The sequence below is a fragment of the Chlamydotis macqueenii genome, chromosome 5 (assembly GCF_036417535.1).
Source record: "Chlamydotis macqueenii isolate bChlMac1 chromosome 5, bChlMac1.mat, whole genome shotgun sequence".
NCBI classification, from domain to species: Eukaryota; Metazoa; Chordata; class Aves; order Otidiformes; family Otididae; genus Chlamydotis; species Chlamydotis macqueenii.
The window spans coordinates 45,035,658-45,055,208 of record NC_141560.1 but is presented as its reverse complement, the minus strand read 5'-3'; the positions used below and the strand labels follow the sequence as shown (position 1 = coordinate 45,055,208).

The following is a 19,551-nucleotide window of genomic DNA, read 5'->3' as shown; positions in this document are numbered from 1 at the left end:
TCAAAATGATCCTGTAACTCCTGGCTACACCACCTATAAGGGAATAGCAGTGTAAAGATGACAGAGTTTTTAGTGTGCATCAGCCTTGTCAATCTCTTCATGGAATCACAGCATTGCTGAGGATGGAAAGCACCCTGGAGATCATCTTGCCCAAACCCACCCCTACTCAGATTAGGGTAAACTAGAGCATGTTGTTCAGCACTGTATCCCATCAGATTTTGAGTGTCTCCAAGGACAGGGATTCCCAACAACCTCTATTGGCAACTTGTTCCCGTGTTTGACCATCCTCAGAGTAAAAAAGGATTTTTTTCTTTGTTTTCTCATGTGTTCAAATGGAATTTCCTCTATTGCTATTTGTGCCCTTGCCCCTTGTTCTGTCACTGGACACCACTGAAAAGAGTCTGGCTCCATCTTCTTTTCTTCTCTCCCAGATCAGGTATTTCTACATATTGCTAAGTTCCTCCCCTAGCCCTTCTCTTGACCAGGCTCAACAGTGCCAACTCTCTCAACCTCTCCTCCTACAGAAGATGCTCCAGTCCCTTAATCATCTTCATAGCCATTTGCTGCGCTCTCTCCAGTAAGCCCATATCTTTCTTGCACTGGGGAGCCCAGAACTATGCACAGCACTCCAGATGTGGCCTCACCAGTGCTGAGTGGAGAGGAAGGATCACCCTCCTTGACTGGCTGGCAATGCTTTTCCTAATGCAACCCAGGACACTGTTGGCCTTCTTTGCCTCAAAAACGCATTGTTGGCTCATATTCAACTTGGTGTCCACCAAGGACACATGGGTCCTTTTCTGGAAAGCTGTTTTCCAGATCATCAGCCCCCAGCCCTGCACTGGTGCATGAGGTTTTTTTCCCCTGGGTGCAGGACTTTGCACTTCTTGTTGAACTTCAGGAGGTTCCTGTCAGCCCATTTCTCCAGCCTCTCCATATCCCTCTGAACGGCAGCACAACTGCTTGGTGTATCAACCACTACTCCCAGTTTTATATCATCTGCAAACTTGCTGAGGCCACGCTCTGCCCCATCGTCTAGGTCATTTATGAAGATGTTAAAGTGTCAGTCCCACTACCAGCCCCAGTCACCACTAGTGACTGGCTTCCAGCTGAACTTCATTCCTCTGTTCATAATCCTCTGTGCCTGGCACTTCAGCTAGTTTTCAGACACTGGTTCTGGTGGATTCCCTTTGCCAACAGGATGGCAACCTTCTCTTGACAATCTGCTAGACCTGTTTGACTAAGCCATCAAAATGGGGAGGAAACAAGATAAAGCCTAACTTAATATTTTGCATTAAACAGAGGATCAAGCTGACCCTGCAAACATGAAGTTCTCTGAGTTTTTCAGTGCTACAAACTATATGGTTCTGTTTTCAGATTTTTGGATGCCTTGTCCCCATGGAAGTCCCTTAAAGCTTCATCTATTACTTGAAATAAAGTGGTGAGACAAGCAGTGTGCTTATGGGGTCATAACTTCATCACTGGCAATGCCAGACTTTCAGTTCCTCTAGACACAAAAATAGGACAGTAAATGGTAACATTTAAGCCACATCGAATCTTGAAAGTGCACACACAAAAACAAGCCCTGGAGAGTCTGTCTGGTCAGTGAATTCCTTCTGTCTGGAAGTGATGAAATACATGGCAGTTCTTAAGGGTTGTCTTCGAGTAATGCTGGTATGAGGATTTGAGTGCAATAGTTAACTGTCAAACCAAAACTATTAATCAGCTGCTAAGGTATGAAATGATCCCACTTCTTTTGCCTTGTGTTAGATGTTCTCTGGAATATAATTAGAGTATTTGAAACCTTCAAGCTCAGAAAAAACAAAGCAGAAAAAATGGCAATAAGCAGAAAGATGTGGTCCCAATTTTTGTAGGTAACATCAACAATAACTTTTTGTCCATGTTTAGGGTCTTCCTGGGTGACACTGTAGAGAGACAGAAGATATAGGTATTCTGCTAATGGATCCTGAAACATTCGTATTTTCAGCAGTTTTTATGAATCCTACATGCAAGATCTCAAACACTCCAGGAAACAAAAGTAAAGGAGGGTATTTGACTTCTTGTTTGGCAGTGTTTGCTTCAAAGGCTACACAGGATGGTAGTGTTGCGTGTCTCACTCTCTCTTCTTCCTCTGTTCTCTCCCTTGGTCTGTATCTTTTTCTGGGTTTCCATCTACTGTGCGTTGGCTTCACTCTCTCTTTCATACTGATACTTTGGGTCTTCATTTCTCACAGTCTTACGAAAAACAGTGACTGGTAAAATATCTGCCACGTCTTTGTGATTATGGAGCCAGCACTCATCAAGGGACTTGGGTGATAGTGCCAGATGCCAAGGAGTACCTAGCATTTCCATGATATCTTTACTCCCCTCTGCTCCTCTACAGGAATAGGGACTTCACAGAAATGACAGTGGGCAGGCTAATAAAAAGAATTCAAATAATCCAGGCAGGCAAATCCCTTCTTTGAGAGAACCACTTGATTAGATGAGGGATTGTCCTTTAAATACGTTTTCCAGACAGTTTCTTGGGATAGGATGAGGCAGGAAAATCAGGGAAAGTGGTGTAAGAAGAATGCTGTGCCAGACGCCTTTGTGGAGGGGAAGGTGGAAGGGGAAGTTCAGTTTATTCTCCCAGGCTCAGTGGCCTGGTGGAAATCTAGTTGGCAGTAATCATGATGAGCCTACATGTGGAGCTGGTGCCACATGGCTATCTGTCTCCTGGGGTTCCTCAGCATTTCTTCCCAGTGGTTCCTCTCCGTGCCCATTGCCTGTAAGCCCAGGCTGCACTTGCCAAGCACGTGGCTCTCCCCAGCACCATCCTGGCTCAGCATTTCCAGCTCCACGCTGGAGGCACGCAGGAGCTCATGAGGCACCTCAAACATGATCATCTCATTCCACACAGGGTTGATCTTGTGTTTTGCACGTTTGGTCTGCTTCTTCTTCAGCTTCAAGGACTGATGCCTCAGTGTCACCTTGACAGAAACATCTGTATAGGAAGTGGAGAGAGACACCACATTAATGAGTATGAAACAAAATGAATGCAAGATAATTTTAACTGCTGACATCAGACTGAGAGAGACAATGTAAGAAACATTGATTCTGGGGGGGTTTGGTTTTCACTTTTTAGAAATTATTCAAATCTCTTTGGCTTTCTAAGCTGAACATCTATTTTTTTTTTTTGGCCAAATATTACCCTTCTCACTTTCTTTCTAGATTTGCATAATAGAAACAACTATCTCTGTTTTCTTGCTATTGTACTCACCATTGCCAAGTAGATCTTTCAGCTGCTTAGAATGGAGATTTTTAGCCTTAATAATCACTACCAGCAGGCGGTTAGCTGCTGGCAGGTAACTGATAGAGAGCAGAACCTCTCCATGGCCCGTAGACGGCTCCTGGAAATGGAGACACAGGAAGGGTTAATTTTTTATACAATCTTGGCCATAACATTAGGAAAACCAAATAGTACAAGGGGATGGGTGGAAGGTTATGGACCTACCAAGTCGTCTGCCTGTCTTTGTACAGGAGATATTTCCAGTTACACTGGATGAGAATAAACCTGGCAAAGATATCTGAGAGGGCTCTTCCACTCGTAAGGCCTCAATCATGTGAGTTACTGCTTTCTTTTGTCACTGGAAAGTAACTGCTTCCAAACATCTACTTTTAGTGGAATATTTAGTCAGAAGAGGATTTGGGGCTGAACTACGTGCAAATAGTCAGATACTCCTTTTTCTGAGAGATTGTCTAGTTACCCTTTATTTATGTCTCCTACTTCCATTACAGCTTTTCATAATTCACTCTTCAGTTCAGCTACTCTTTTTGTCAGGAGGCTGTGACCAGACACGGGCCCCAGTCCACGCTGCCTTGCAGGAGCATAGGGCTCCCTAGCAAAGAGTAGGTGATACACAGGGCTGTGCCACACAGCAAGACCCTGGAGCTGGAGTTGAACCTTCTCTGACACCCTGACTTGGTATGGGGAAAAATCCAGCCAACCTGAAATCCTCCATGAGCTCAGCACAGGACTTTACTCTTCCTTCCTTCCCTTCCTGTCTTCCCTCAGGCCTGCAAGCCGGGGGAATCCTGTGGCATTTCCTCCAGGGCAAACACTCTGACCCATCAGGCACTTGCTTCAGGGACCCACACTTTTTTTTTTCTTTTCTTTTCTTTTATTCCTTTCTTCCCATTCGTGATTGGCCTCTTAGCCTCCTGACCTTTCTCCCCTTCCTTCCTGCTTTCACTGGACCAGCATCGCCAGAGGGGGAAGCGGAGGGACAGACGGACGTGACCACAGGGCCCCATCGCTCTGCCCTGGGAGAGCAATGCTGTTTCCTCCTTGGAAGCCGGCGGGGAAGGAGAGAAAGCCCAGGCCGGTGTGTGCAGAGCTGCCAGCCTTTGGCGAGGGGCAGAAGGGGAGCAGTTATTCTCTAAGTGAGTAGGAGCTTGTGACAGAAATCTGGTTTAGTGCGAGGTTAATGACGCAGAAGAGTCCCAGAAAGCCAATGTCAAGTCAATAGACTCCCTTTGGACTCCTTAGCATGATCCAACACTTTAGGAGAGACAGCCCTTCTCCAGGCCATTTCTGTGCTCTGCTCTCCCGCTTCTAAGTGAGCCATAAATATTTCAAATTTAGTTTTCACCCGGTTACTTGCAACAGGCAAGGACAGGCCCCTGTACGCTCCACGTGAGCTGATTGCCTCTCCAGAAAACATGGCTGTCATCACTGTCTGGTTTGAATGACTTATTTGTCATGCACAAATCAGGTGGGAGGTTATTAGCAAGGAAGCCTGAAATTCAATCCCAAATCAGCCCAAGTAAATCTTTTTTTCGTGCACTCAGGTAGCAATGAAGGGCTTGTATGCATTTCACTTATGTAAACCCTGTCCTAAATCTAAGTGGATCTTAAAAAACCACACCTATAAAACCAAACAGGCAGATTCAAATGGCTATGTGTCTACCACAAAAGAATAGGTGTTTGTATGTGGAGAGACAAATACAAACACCACCTCAATACAAAACCACAGTTTAGGCAAGTCATAAGTTGCTTTTGTTTATTCATCCCCTCTGCATCTCACCAGGTCCCACTCTATAGCTCTGGGCTAGAATTCGGTTCCTGTAGCTCCAGGCACAGACAGATACAGTGGAGATTGCGGGGGCACAGCTCTGTAAACGTGCGCACACGCACGTGCGCGCACACACACACTTTGTACACACATGTCACTTCTTGTGTTTATATGGCTTTCTAGCTCCTATTATTCTGATAGTTTTTGACCAGCCTGCATCCACATGAAATCAAAACCTACAATGGTTGGTTTCTGCTGGAGTTTTGCATGAAAAGACCAAGGCAGAGGTACTTTTCCTTCCCCCTCCCTCTGAGTTTGGTTGTTTCTTTTTTTTTCTTTTTCCTATTAAATCCATAACCCGCAGTTTGTTGCAACCTTGCAGATTCACACAACCAGCAGAGCTTCAGCCTTCCTTTCTGTGCAGTAAGGATAACAAGCATCAGGGGGTCATCAGTGAATTACGTGTGCAGGGCACTGTGAAATCACAAAAGGGAAGGTGCTGTGCAAGGAGCCGCTATCATCACTGTCATTAGCAAAGCACTGGGAGGAAAGGAAGACAAGATAAGGAAATCAGTCTGCAAAATCTGCGCTTTGCATTGCTGACAGCAGTCCATGAATTCCTGAATGCTAATTACAGTACCTGGTTAGCTGTAAGCTCCCCTCTGAGCTCTTTCCCTTGTGTGTGGGTGAATTTACTGGGAAGGTAGGAATGAAATTTCTGCAGCTCCTGGCTTTTCAAGGAAATGTCAGACTTTAAACAAAGCCCGGTAACTTTGTTCCTGGATGGGTGCTGTCAAAAATAGCTCCTCTTTTTTGATCAGCTCTTCCTCACTCCCTTCCGCTCTGGTTCTCGATGAATGATTCAGGATCTGTACATAAGCTATCTGTGCAATGGTTGGCTCTCTCAGGTCCCAGATGACGCAAATTCAGCTTTCACAGCACATCCTCAGCTCAAACTGGGGCACTGTTCAGCAGTACTGTTAGTGTTAACCTTGTCCTGTCAGCCTGGAGAAGAAATTAATGCAGCCTCATGTTTCTGTGTTTCTATGCATAGTTGTGAAGCTGGACCAAGGCGGCGTACCCAGTATGTCAGGACTCCATCAGGTGTACTTGGGTGACAACTGACCATAGCTGTGAACAGGCTGTTCTTTTATTATTGCTTACAAAGCAGATACTACAGTAGATTGGGGGATGCGGGGACTCCATCTATCTCAGTTTAGGAATTTAAATCATTATATTGGAATAATTTCTTTTGGACTAATTCTTTTTTTGCAGCAGCAGCCTGGGAACTCATTTCAGTTTACAGCTCTCAGGCAAATATTTAGTCTTGTGCTTGCAAGTTTATTAAACTGATTCAGACCACCCATTTGATTCTTCTGCCTCTCTATCTGCCAGAGGATTTTTAGAGTGGCCAGCCCTATTAGCATTCAAGTGGCAATCAGATAAATTAGCTTTATTGGGAATTAGAAATGCTAACCCTGTGTCTGTGACCAACTCAGTGGAGAGCCCTCACCCCTGATGGTGACAGGCTGTAATTTATTTCAGCATGCTTAGCGACAGTGCTGGTGTTGTTTTGCATTGCTCACACTGTACCGTACCAGAGTAAAACAGGTACCTGTTTGTAGCGATGTACTAGTAGCAACAACGGCAGCACCCTGCTGCCGTGTTGTTAAGTGTATTCCTGCTGCTAGGTGAATAATCTAATTCATGCAGAGAAAAGACTTCTGAGGAAATGTACAAGAAGTTAGTGCACATGAAGCATCCTCTGTACCTACTTCAAGTACTGTTGGAATCTTTCTCTCCATTTTCCCTGTCTGTGCAGCTGGGAATGTGTGGATAAGGAAGGAAAGAGAGATTTTGGCATTTAAGAACACCAACACAGTGAAATGAGTGATATTTTGACATCTCCCAGAATGAATAGCACTGTTGGATTGATCCTGGTAAGGACAAGTGGTCTTCAGTCAAACATTTCATTCCCAACAAAGTATTTCATTCCTAGCTTAAGGCTCCCTGGGGTGCTACCGTATGCGCTACCCAGACCCAGCTCTGCAGAATCCCTGTGTCCTACTCTGTAGTCACTCCCTGGCATTTCAGCTCTTGCCACCAGGTCCCGCATTGCTAATTCACAGAAAGTCACGTAACTTCTTCTAGACATAGGCTTTGAATTACAGATATCAGTGTCAGATTGTCATGTAATTGAGGGAGGAGGAAAGAGAGTTTTGACAGGTCTTAACTGCTGGGAACTGGAGAGGGAAGGGCTGGGTTGATGGGCCTTTGATTGCTTTCTGAAATGATAGCTACAGACCAACGCACAGCAGTGCTGAGTGACCTCTGCAGTCACACATCACCCCTCTAAACCTGGCTCCAAACAAATAAAGCCACCAATTGACATGCAGCCATCTTGGAAGAGGGTTTCTCTTGTTCAAACAATTAATCATTGGCGTTTCTGGACTACGGACACAGACTGAGTCCATACCTTCTCTGGGGTCTTTAGCCTTTCCCACTGGGCCATCCCAAAGGACTCCTCCATGTTAGAAAGGCTCAGTTTGAGTTCCCCCACAATGCTGTGTCTGGAGAATTTGTCGCAGTTTCTCAGGGTGAGAGTCAGTGTCCCCTCTGGCATCTCCTCCTCTGTCAATGGGAATCGCAGGACTTCCTCCCAGAGAGTGTGAAGAACCTTCTTCTTCAGCTCTGTCTGGGCCTCAGCAATACCAGACTTACTCACCAGTGTGCCCAGTACGTAGCAATGGCAGCCAGCCTCTTGGTCCCCACTCATTCTGCCATGCATAGCTGGAAAAGTAAGATTGATTGTAAGGATGTCTCACAAAAGATAGCCCTGAAATATCTGTGGCTAAATTGCTTATTTCCTGAGAGCCATAAAATAAAACAGCTGCATAGACATAGAATCATAGACTCATACAATGGTTTGGATTGGAAGGGACCTTTAAAGGTCATCTAGTCCAACCCCCCTGCAAGGAGCAGGGACATCTCCAACCAGATCAGGTTGCTCAGAGCCCCGTCCAACCTGGCCTTGAATGTTTCCAGGGATGGGGCATCCACCACCTCTCTGGGCAACCTGTTCTACTGTTCCACCACCCTCATTGTAAAAAATGTCTTCCTTTTATCTAGTCTAAATCTACCCTCTTTTAGTTTAAAACCATTACCCCTTGTCCTGTCACTACAGGCCCTGCTAAAAAGTCTGTCCCCATCTTTCTTATAGGCCCTTTTTAATAAGGACATTGACCCCTATTCCTGCTTGCATGGGGCAGACTAAGCTGTGAGCCCATGCTGTGGTGTTTTCCTCATGCTGCACAATGTCCGTGTCCTTCTGCCAATGCAGACACTGTTAGTGTTTGGGAGAGGAACTGCTGAGTTCAAGGAAACATGTTCTGTTGAAAGTTGCAAAGCAGCAGTGAGATGAGACACAGCATGACACAGGGATGGGCAACTGTCATTTACTTTTACCTTGGCACAAAAAGAAAGCTTCTTACAAAGGCTTTAAAAGCAGGATGGTCAGTCACAGACATTGGAGATGGGAGAAACCTCTCTTTTGGCACACATCCACCCCTGAAGGACAGGGTGGAATACATCTAAGGGTTATTGCATTCTGCTTGTCCAACCTCTGGTGAATGACTCCTTCAGAAGCCATTCCGCAGCCCAAAAGATCTGTCTCAGGAAACATTCATGCCTAATTTTATATCTCTTTTATGTTGAAAAGTCTAGAGTGAAAATGGCATTTCACACTCCTCTTCAGTTGCATCAACAGAATTGCACTGCCTTCTCCACAGTAAGAGGAGCACGCCTTCCTCTGAGGAGTCATGAAACAGTATGGCTTTGTGGGCAAAATCAAAGTCCTTGCTGCAGCCAGTCCAAGGACAGCTGCTCCTGAGCTTCCAGGTACCATGGTTCACAGGGGTCTCCTGGTTTCTTAGGGGAGTGGAGCTGGGGAGCAGAGCCAGATCCTGCCCAGGGGGCAGTGGGGCACCCAGGGAGGAGGAGGCATGTAGGAGAGTCAGGGTGGCAGCTCGCAGGCATGGGTGTCCACCCTGAAGGAAAGCTGTGGGCTTGCTGCTGGCAGGCAATCCACAGCAGCGCTTGCCGTTTAGCACCCTTTCAATTCTCACTTCAGAGGGTGTGATTTGATTAGGTTTCCACAGAGATCTGCACTCTGCATGAATTATTCAGTCAGCTTATTTTACTTTCCCAGAGGAACTGATGATGCTCCGGCCCTGAGCCGAGGAGCTGTTACAGTTGTCAGTTCCCACTTCAGAGAGTGACACAGAGCCTGGCCGCCTGGCCAGGCGCAGCCAGAGGGACCTTCCTCCGGGGCCTACAAGAGAAATTCGGTGTCTGCAGCTCAGCCTTTGGCTTCACTTGCGGAAGAGGCAGTAGGGAGTGGGTCAAGTTGAAGAATGAAAGTTATAGAGAGGAAGGAGATAGTATTCCCCTTCCCCCTGCCCCCAAAGGGAAAAATAAAAAGAGGAAGTTGCTTTGTACCATGTCTGGGACTGGAGGAGCCCATCCTGGTTCCTGACTTCTGCTTTTCGGCTGTTCAAACAATTGTTCCCAAGCCATGCCCTGCACACTCTCTTCAAGCAGTGACATTGCCAGGTATTTCTATTCTGCAAGCCCACAACCAGGGAAACGTCCAGTGGTCCTGGGGATACATGCTGATTTTAAGGTAGGAGGGGAACTCTCTATAAAAGCAACAGGTGTCTTGACCCTCCAGACAGAGAGTCACCAGTGGAAGATCTCTGCCCCTTACCTTCCAGAAGGGCCACACAGAGCTCAGCTTTTTCTTGATCGTATGCGAGGGAGTAGTGCAGCTCAGGGGCCTGGTTACAGCTGGCTGCCCTCTCAGGGTTCAAGTGCTCCGTGACACACACGTCCTTTACCACACCTGCAACTGAAATAACCCCTTTAGCAAGCAGGCCTTCACCTTCCAAGGAGAACAAATCCACCCCGCCTTGAGTCGACTTTTCTAAATGTCTTACTATTCCCGCACCTTGTACACAGGAATATAATTTACGTTCTTCCTTCCTTCATCACTATATCTCCTTTGTGCTGTGTTTTCTCACACTTTCAGCTCTTTCTACAGCACTTGGGCAAGGCTTCTGCTCTCTACCACCTTGTGCTTTAAGACGGTTCACACACTTGCTCTTTCACCTTGTGCCTACGCCAAGGTGCCTAAACTACACTCATTACTTGTTATATTGTTTTCTACTGGTTTTAACTCGCATTGATGAATTAAGTTGTGTGTTTTTTGGAATGAGAACTTGACTCTGCTTTTGAGCTGCCATTATCAGGCAATTTCTCCACGTGTGAGAGAGTTCAGTACATATTTCATACTGAAATAAAGCAAATTGCAAGACTAAAAGGGAAGCCAGAGCTTTTTGTCATCAAAAGCTGTTACCTGGAAGATCAGCTCTAATTCACACAGAAAACAATAAGTGTGACCAACACATTTCCTCCTAAAAATCTCAACCCCAGTCCACACCAGTTCAATGTGGCACCAAAAGGAGAACACAACAATTCTTGCTTTTTTTCAGCAACACTTGAGCCATGAAGTCAGGCACAGCAGGAAGCAAACTTGCTTATGCCATTAGCAGTGCAGAGAGGCTCTTACACCAGCACACTTATATAAAGCTGTAGCCTGCATGCAGCCATCATCCTTCAGCCTCTCCACCCTATAATCTTCTCCCTGACACTGAAGGATGTGGCGCAGACAGTCTCTTCCTCCAATGCAGCTGCTTCCCGTGGTACTTTCTTTTCCATACTCACACGTCTCAGGGTGGAGGGGTGAATGCAGCAATCGTCCTCCCAAAAGGACAAAAATATAAACTCAAGCGATTTTAAAATACTAAAAAGAGTTATCTTAAAAAAAATCCTGACAGATGGCATTGTGTCTCTGGAAAATCTTCAGGAAGGCTTTATTAATGTGGTAACCATAAGAGTCAATTATCCTGTTGAAAGACAACTTTGAAGGTAAAAATAAGTTAAAACTCAGACGCGCTGCCAGATGTATATAATTAACATCGCATTTTCTCTCAGGCTCCAGGAATCTTATGTTCCAGGCTTTGGCATGTTACTCTTTGGGCTGGCTGGAAAACAAGAATTCTGTTTGGCAAAAATGTCTGAGGTGTCAGCCTTTGGTTTCACTGCACATTACAACAAGCCAAGACCATCTCACCAAACCAATGTAAGAAAAAAACCAAAGCAGTAGAGAAAATAAAGTAGAAGCTTGAACCTCTGCTGCCAATGTCCCTGACAAGGACAGTTGCTGGACAGCCAGCATTTGTCCTGGAGCAGATCGTTTTGACCAGGTATTTCAGCCATACTCTGGCAACTGCTCTTAGTAGAACTACACTAAATACATGTTTTTCTACAAAATGTCTGTTTGCAGTGAACCAAGTTCTTCAACACAAAAGATGTTTAGGTAAAAAAAAATTACAGCCAGTCACAACAACAGCTTTATTATCTGAATGTCCTAATGAGCTGCATGACTACTTTCTATTAAACACATGCATTGAAGACAGAACTCACAATGCTTATGATAAGAGAGCAAAAAGCACCCCATTTCTTAATTTTCACATTTATTTCTCTAACTACAATCACATTATGCTCGGAAGAATTACAGATCTACATCCAGAAAAGCAATTGTTAGTCTGCAGCCTAAATGCTCCTACCGTTTTGAGGGAGAACAAACAGCTCTTCATTGACTTGTATCTTCATCCTGTTCTCATCCAAACCAGTATGCTTTCCAGCAGGTGGTTCTTCTGTTGTCTTCAGGGAGTACTGCGTGTAGTTAACAATTTCAGGTGAAGTTACTACTGGTTTGGGGCCATAAATGTTGGGAAATTTCAGGAGGGCTCGAGGCTGGACTGGCTCTGCAGTTTTCTTAACGTTGAACTGAAAATTAAAACCTTGTTTATTACTTTGTACTAATTAGACTAACTCTTCAGATTGTCTCAATGTTAAATGAGCTGAGATAAAGGGAGAAAAGATGGTGCCTCTGGTTATTCTTACCGTCATTGTTTCTTGGGATGTAGAAACCACTGCCTGTATGTCCAGAGATTTTCTTGACAAAGCCAATACCCTTCTACTTCGTGCATGTCTTTTCAGATTTACTCCTCTACAGAAGTTTGGTTGCAACAATAAAAATATATGTTCTTATTGTTTGATTATTCCTCTGTTCCTGTACCAGTTAATCCTTCTTTCCTAAATCTATCTTTTCTCTTAACACAGAAATCAACCATGAAGTTCATTTTGCTATGATTGAAGTATGGTATTTTTTACTCTGATGTTCGAAGCCAAATCCAAGACAAGAGGCTCTAGCCACCCACAGATTTAAGAACATTTTACGTATGTAGTAAGCATTAGAAAGGCAAAAGCATGGATCATACTGTCACTTGGAGCCAGTACAACCATGGTGTAATACGAGAAAGGAGAACTGGTTGAACAAATGAGCCCTGCAGTGGTGTACCAAGAGTACTTGATCCAGTGGTCATCTCAGCCTTTTGGACTGTCTCTTGGCTCTGTGGACCAGAGCTCCACCTAACCCTCAGGCACACCTTTCTCTTTTATTATACTGGGATTGAAATTTGGATTTATGTCTGAGATCATTCTTAACATTTCAATTCTTACTGAATCGTGAACACGGAATGAGCAAAAGAACCTGAAAGATGGTGTAATGCTCAGGCAGCCCAAGCAAAGGTTGTCACAAAGGCATTACTGTTCTCCTAAAACTGTGAAAAATATTTTAGTGGAATATAACAGTCCTCTCTTCCGTATGTCCCAAGAAAGAATCCTGTCTGCTCACAAGTGAAATAATTCCCGATTAATTTGTATTTGGATTCATCAACAGGAAAGAACAAAAGCTGACTAGCAAATGACCCTGACCCTTGCAAGAGATTTTATTAATGTTTCCAAAACACAAAAGACAAAAAGCAGAAGTAAAACTGCTATTATGGTTGATTATTGTGCAGTGGGATTCTCTCCAGCCTCACTGCCTGCCAACCTATTCTGCGTTAAGTTTAGATTGAGGGTGAGCCAGAAAATGTTCATAATTGTAATTAAAGTTTTTCATTAGTCTCATTGTTACCTATTAACAATGAATGTAGATGATGCCCTGAAGCACTTGTCTGTGTTGGGACTTTGTGCTCCCAGTTCACGTGTCCTGAGGGAACATACCTATTCCTCAAGAAACAGAGCTGAAGAAAGAGAGAGCTGAAGAAAGAGAGCAGTCTTGGACTTTAGCTCTTTAGTCATACTCTGCTTATGGAGACCATAGCACTACGGTTACATGCACTTGGGAGTGGCAAAGAGCTAATTAGGTCAGCGACTCCATCTTGTCAAGGCCACCAGTGCATCAGTGTTTAGGAAGTCCACCATGTAACACAGCATTTTGTCTAATTTGAAGGGCTCTGAGAGAGAAGTGGGTTGAGAAAGGAAGATGTCACTGTGTGCAGTGCCCACCTGGCATTCAGCTGAGTTTAGGTATTATGTAAGGCATACGGTGTGGGTCTGTAAGTGAGATCCCTCTTTTAGAGATGTGAGCCTCATCGGTCTTAAAATACATAGGAAATTCGAAGTTACTAATCCAAATCTTAAAAGCAGTTTTCCGTGCTTCTAAAATTAAAGCGAACCAAAGAAGCAAAATACATTAGGAATCACTAGACAACAGCTTGAAAAAACAGGTTGCTTTTGTTCTGCAAAGGCGTTACTTCTAACATGCATACAGTGCCTGCCATGGTGGCCAGTCTGCTGTTCTTTCTCTCCTGAAGCTGCCGTACGAGACTGCTGTCTTACCAGTCACCGACCATCACACCAGAGCAGTGTGCCTGCATTGCTGTGTGCTGCTAGCACATGAAGTACTTTGGGATCCAAAACACCATACAAATGTGAGGTATTGTTAGCACAATCTTTTCTTCCACTTGCTAACAGCCAGACATTTAGTCAGGAAATCCATCAGCACACAGCAACTAAGAGCTCCACTGAGTCTAAATATTCCTCTTGTCTGTCTGCTGTGCAGAATTAGAGATGAGAGACATATGCAAGCTCAGTGGGACTAGCCCATCCCCTCTTCCAACTGCATCTGCCTCTGTTTATTATTTTCGCTGCCAGCTCCGTTCCCAAGTGCTGTCTGCTAATCTAGTTACATAGCAGTGCTCTATGGAAGTTCCCTTTGCAAATCGGCAGCAGTATCTTAAATAAAGAGGTGAGCAGAAGAGGTCAGATAGTTCTGCAAAAAATAAAGCAAAGAAACGAAAAGTAGCAAGGAGGCTGCAAGTGACCCTTCTCTGTCCCTGCGCAGTGTCACTCAAACAATGCACCAGATTGTTGCCACTACTGAATGTGTTTAGGAATCTTAATTCTGTATGCTTTGCTGAGACTTTGCAAATCTGCAGCAGTTTTTAATTGTTCTGTAGATGTATGTTTGTGTTCGAGTTTTTCCTCCTCACGTATGCAGGGCATGTCCGTAGGGAGCCTCTGTCTATAGCAAATACAAGCATCACTGTCATGGGAGACATGCCAAGCAAATAAAATGCAGTCTTGCTTCATCTTTCTTTTGTCATCTTCGTTTATCAGAATCAGTGGCCCTGACAGGCTTCAGTAATTAAGGATGCCAAGCACTGACTAGGACATACAGTGTACTAATGTAGTTGGAAAAAAGTCCCGACAGGACAATTTATAAACATAGACGCAGATGATAAAACTTCACAAGCTCAGAACTCAATTTGAGATTCATTCCTTCAAGGTATATAGACTGATTCTGAATCAGTGACAGCATAGAAGAATGCACGTTCTTGGCAAGAAGACTATTTTAATTGGAAAAAATTGTTAAACATACGGAATATGCAAAATAAGAACATTTTGCACTCTCTGTGACAGAACGTTCATTCAGCTGCTATAATTCGGCCAGATTTCCTTAAAAAAAAATCCAAACAGTATCATTAGAAATAATGTTTCTAATTAGAACATCTACAATGCTAAAATAATACAATCACTCAGGTAATAGTGATGCACTGAGGACAGGTTGGATAATTTGATTCCCTGTTGGTCAAATACTGGATTAAGTTATGACAAAACGTGATGAATATAGAAATATTGTGAGGACCATAACCTAATAGGTGCTGGATATTGGAGGCTTAATTGGACTTCACAGTGACTTAGTGCTTATTTCAGATACACAAGCAGGATGACACCCCAGAAGAACAAGCTCCAAGATGGATTAACACTTTCCCAAGATGTTTCCCAGAAGGCTGTGTAAAAGAAACATGCCCACTCCAAGGATGGAGTCAAGATAAAGATTTGAGAGGTTTCTGAGCTAGAAGATTACAACAACAAAAAGTGTCTTGTAGAAGGAGACTGTTGGTAAAGTTATCTGTGGGTAGTGTTGTTACAGAAAATAGCTAGAAAAAATGCTATGCAAAGTGATATGTCTGTCAAAGTTACACGCTTCTCATTCATGTCAACAGTAAACTTGAAAAATCTCAGCATTACTGCACATCCTTATATACAGGAGTTGGCAAATCCCCTGTATGGGTTAGAAAAGACAAGAAAGGAGCCTGGAAAGGACATGACAAAATTATCAAATAGGATAGCAGGTGAAATTCATCCTAGGAAAATCCAAGTAGGTACTAGGAGGTATTCACTGTGCTCAGAATTAGCAGCCATCTCTTGAAAAGTCCCAAGCTCAGTGCAGATGTTCATCCATGGTCTGTGGAGCTGCCCTCCCACCTCCCAGCAACCAGAAGCTCTGGTAATGAGATCCTGTGTATCTGCACCAGATCTCACAAGTAGTAGATCTGGTCATCTTTCCTCAGAACAAACTGCAACAGGAGTATGAGGATGCCAGCGCTCTTTTCTACTTAGAGCCTAAGAATGGTATCCAGAGAGAGACTGAATATGTGGTTATAAACATTACAGAGAAGTTCAGTTAGGAGTCCTGCTACACTCTAATAATGCAAAAATAATAGGCAGCTGAGATAATTAAAAGGCAAACAAAGACTGTTACACAATGGATCACAGTCCTTTGGAATTGGCTGCTATGGCATAGCATTTGGTTGGATGGCTAGATGAAAGTGAAAAGGACGTAAGCACATACAAACATCAAGAGCAACAGCCAACAGGTAATACTTCCAGAGACTGACCAGTGCTATAGCTTGTGCTAAAGACCATAGTCAACAAAGGAAACCAGTCAAACATTTCCTTTTGAAGGAGCGCTTCCCATTAATAAACATATTAGAAAGGTCCTATATTTCCCCTTGCTCTCTCTTGCATTGAGCTCAGGAGTAAATTGGGGTTTTGGGGATTACAACAAGAAAGAAAGATGACACAGGGACACCTGACATTATCCATACTCCACATTGCTCTTACAGTAAGTGAAAAAGCAATTCACAGTGTGATGAGATTGTCCAGTCATCACACTCTAAATTCTCACTTGCAGTTTATTATCATTTCAATGCCTTGTTTTAACTTCACACATAATTAATCCACTCGATTAGAGGGGCAGAGGGAGGAGGAGGGATGGTTTTCACAAGAAATCAGCTGTTGACAGGGAACTACCCTGCAGGAAACATAAGATACCTTGAACAGAGTTAGAGAAATAGCTGCTGTAGGACATCCCAGCAGGAGTCATCTCCTCTTTACAGTGCTGCATGCCACCTGGTAAAGTCCAGTCTTCTTTCCTCAGGAAATGATTTCCCTTGTGATTTAGCTTGACAGCTAAGCAGCATTTCCAGTCCTCCTTCCGTATTTTTGCCATTAGCAGCTTTCTCTTTGTCAATGTGGCAGCTGCCTCCTGCTCTGATAATTCTGTGGGTCACCCAGCCCATCTCTGTTTTTCCCTCACTCCTCCTCCCATTAACATATTGTTACATCCTGAACACAGTAAGCAGATAAATAGGCAGCATAAATCACATGCTGAGTAGCCAAACAGAGAAGTTGCATTCCCACCCTCTGCATTTAAAGAAAAATCACAGAGTAAATCAGAGACTATATCTTACTTGCTGGACTGGCTGAAGCACGCTGGGCTTAGTATTTTGTACGTCCTCCTCTTGGTCCTTTTCTGAGAGTCCTTTCTCAGGTTGCTTGCATTTGCAGAAGCAGGTGAGACCGCAGAGGGCAAGGATGCTAGTTGCAGTCCCTAAGGTAGCCCCCAGGGCTATAACTGGGGCAGATAAAACCATTGCCCTGCGCTGCACAGGAACAAAAAGCACAGAAACCCTGTTACTTCTTTTCCTCCCTGGGAGAGCAGCTCGCACATCCACTCCGATTTCTAGCCTGGCTTCATTTTCCTTGGAAGTCTGAAAACAATTCTCTTGTGCAGCAAAGAAAAGGGACCAATCTAGAGACAGAGATAAATCATCCCACCTTTGCTAGGCAACAAGGCTACCTTTCTATCCTGATGATGGAGTTTCTGTTCCAGGTCAGGTAGAGGAAATAGTGATTGTGGTGCCTGCAATCTCCATATAGCTGCAAACAGGCAGTTTTCATTGAAGCCTGTTCTTCAGCTCCACTGGGAAAAGTCTGATGTGCGATAGAGAGGAAAGACGTCAGCAGAAGGGGCTGGGCCTTCCTAGCTAACTCACAGAAAGTGCATCCAAATGTTTGATCAGCTGTCTAGCAATATTTCTGAGGGCTAGCTTGCTAATTTGCTCAAGAGATTGAATTTTTCTCTCTTAAGGCAACAACAGCAGTTGCCAAAAGGTGCTGGCCTGAGAAGCCTGGTTGTGATAGCATTACATGATAGCACTTAGTCTGAGTAACGATTGTGTGTATGTCAGGCAAAACTTTCTCACTCTTCAGAGGCTGGGGAACAAACACATGCAAGAAAGAAACGCTGTCCCACACCTCACCAGCTTCCCCTCAAAGCACAGGGTCTGAACCTTTTGGAGCTGCTTTCTGTAGCAGCAATGCAGAGCAGCACTTTTATTTAAAAAGACAGCAGAAAATCCCATCAAACAAGACACACTGGTGCATATGCTGCTTCCTCTGGAGAGGATGAGAGAGCAAACAACATATGCTAGGTATTAGTCATACTGCTTACTATACTGGTGTCAGGTGGTGGGCTGGTGAGCACAGTAGAAGAATCTACATGAGCAGACCTGAAGGGCTACATCTCCGTCTCAGTTTTCTCTTGAGGTGAAAGGGGGCTTATAAGAAAGACAGGGAGAAACTCTTTAGAGGGACCTGTTGTGATAGGACAAGGGGTAATGGTTTTGAAATAGAAGGAGGTAGATTCAGACTGGATATAAGAAAGGCATTTTTCATAATGGGGGTGATGGAACACTGGAACAGGTTGCCCAGAGAGGTGGTGGATGCCCCATCCCTGGACATTCAAGGCCAGGTTGAACAGGGCTCTAAGCAACCTGATCTAGTCGGGGATGTCCCTGCTCCTTGCAGGGGGGTTGGACTAGATGACCTTTAATGTGATTAACTTTCTCTGACTCATGTATTTTTGCCTTGTTTCTCAGACTGGACAACTTGGGAAAGAGGAGAATAAATGTAATCTTTCAATAATTTTCTTATGACACGTATAATCATTCTCCAGGTCACTTCATAAGGAGTACCTAGTGGCCAGAAGATTATTATAATTCTGGGTCACTATATATCTGTGCCAGGAAACAAAATATTCCTTATAAGGCTCTGGAAAAAATACTCAGTTCTACTGGGAGTTTCTTTGTCTTTCTCTTTTGGAATACAGTTGGTGCCTGTGGATCAGGAAAAAAAAATGAACTATATACACAGAAATGTTTAGAAATTCACAGGTTTTGACCTTTCTGCATTTTCATGACTTTTTTTGGATGTTTCACATCTTACTCATGACGACTCACTGAGCCTTTGTTCCATTATAGATTACATGTTCATCTTCCTGGCACAGAGATTCCCTCACACATTTGACTCTCACTTTAATTGTTAAAAATTCCTCTATAACACTGCAGCATCCTTATGGATGCAGTGCACAGTCTGTCATCTTGCCTTCTCCTCACCCTACCACGAGTGTCTGACAAGTGTCTCGTTCCCCACTTCCAACCGTCCCTATCCCCCATCTAGAAGACAATAATGATAGACTCCTTAAGCAGAGAAAATCCACTAATACATTGCTGAGCCCATGGAAACTGGCCCTTTCAGCTCAGCCCACAGAAGGAAAACCTTGAGCTTTGTCTTCTGTCTATACAGGAACAGAAAAGTGGCCACACTAGGCGGGACCACTGGCACATCTCTCACTGTGCTCAGTAGTGGGAAGAATGTACCATCTTGTTACAGACTTCCACCACCACTCAAGTGAAATAGAAGAGAGGAGAGTCTGAAAGAGGACAAAAAGGATGGACACACTGTTCAGATGCCTTTGGTTTCCCCCACAGGATGGGTTCTTCCTTGAGGTGCTGATGAAATCTAACACCACTAGATCAGAGACCCCCGAGATTTGGAAACCATGTGAAAAGCAAGAAGGTACTGTTAAGGGTAGAATATATTGACAGAGATTTGGAGTGGA

At 44.1% G+C, this 19,551-nt stretch overlaps 1 protein-coding gene across 3 annotated transcripts; it reads right to left on the bottom strand.

Moving 5' to 3' along the window:
* Positions 1–2,306: 2,306 nt before the first annotated feature.
* Positions 2,307–17,242, bottom strand: SYT13 (synaptotagmin 13). Of its 3 annotated transcripts, none has more exons than XM_086749499.1 (6): positions 17,060–17,242; positions 11,738–11,960; positions 9,817–9,990; positions 7,528–7,841; positions 3,257–3,386; positions 2,307–2,980 (listed from the first exon to the last, which is right to left on the bottom strand). In XM_086749499.1, exons 1-6 carry the CDS (start codon positions 17,240–17,242, stop codon positions 2,676–2,678), a joined length of 1,329 nt encoding a protein of 442 aa, XP_086605625.1. In that variant the 3' UTR covers positions 2,307–2,675. The 3 variants fall into 3 exon arrangements, with proteins under 3 accessions (XP_086605625.1, XP_086605626.1, XP_010128227.1); XM_086749500.1 differs by having other exon boundaries at positions 9,817–9,957; XM_010129925.2 differs by having other exon boundaries at positions 9,817–9,951.
* Positions 17,243–19,551: the final 2,309 nt, after the last annotated feature.

Excerpts from the sequence above, each read along its gene's own strand:
- SYT13 (XM_086749499.1), bottom strand. The coding sequence starts at position 17,242 with ATGGTTTTATCTGCCCCAGTTATAGCCCTGGGGGCTACCTTAGGGACT. Across the intron at positions 11,961-17,059 it reads TGCTTCAGCCAGTCCAGCAA|TTCAACGTTAAGAAAACTGC; the intron begins GTAAGATATAGT and ends TTTAATTTTCAG. Across the intron at positions 2,981-3,256 it reads GAAAGATCTACTTGGCAATG|ATGTTTCTGTCAAGGTGACA; the intron begins GTGAGTACAATA and ends CTTCCTATACAG.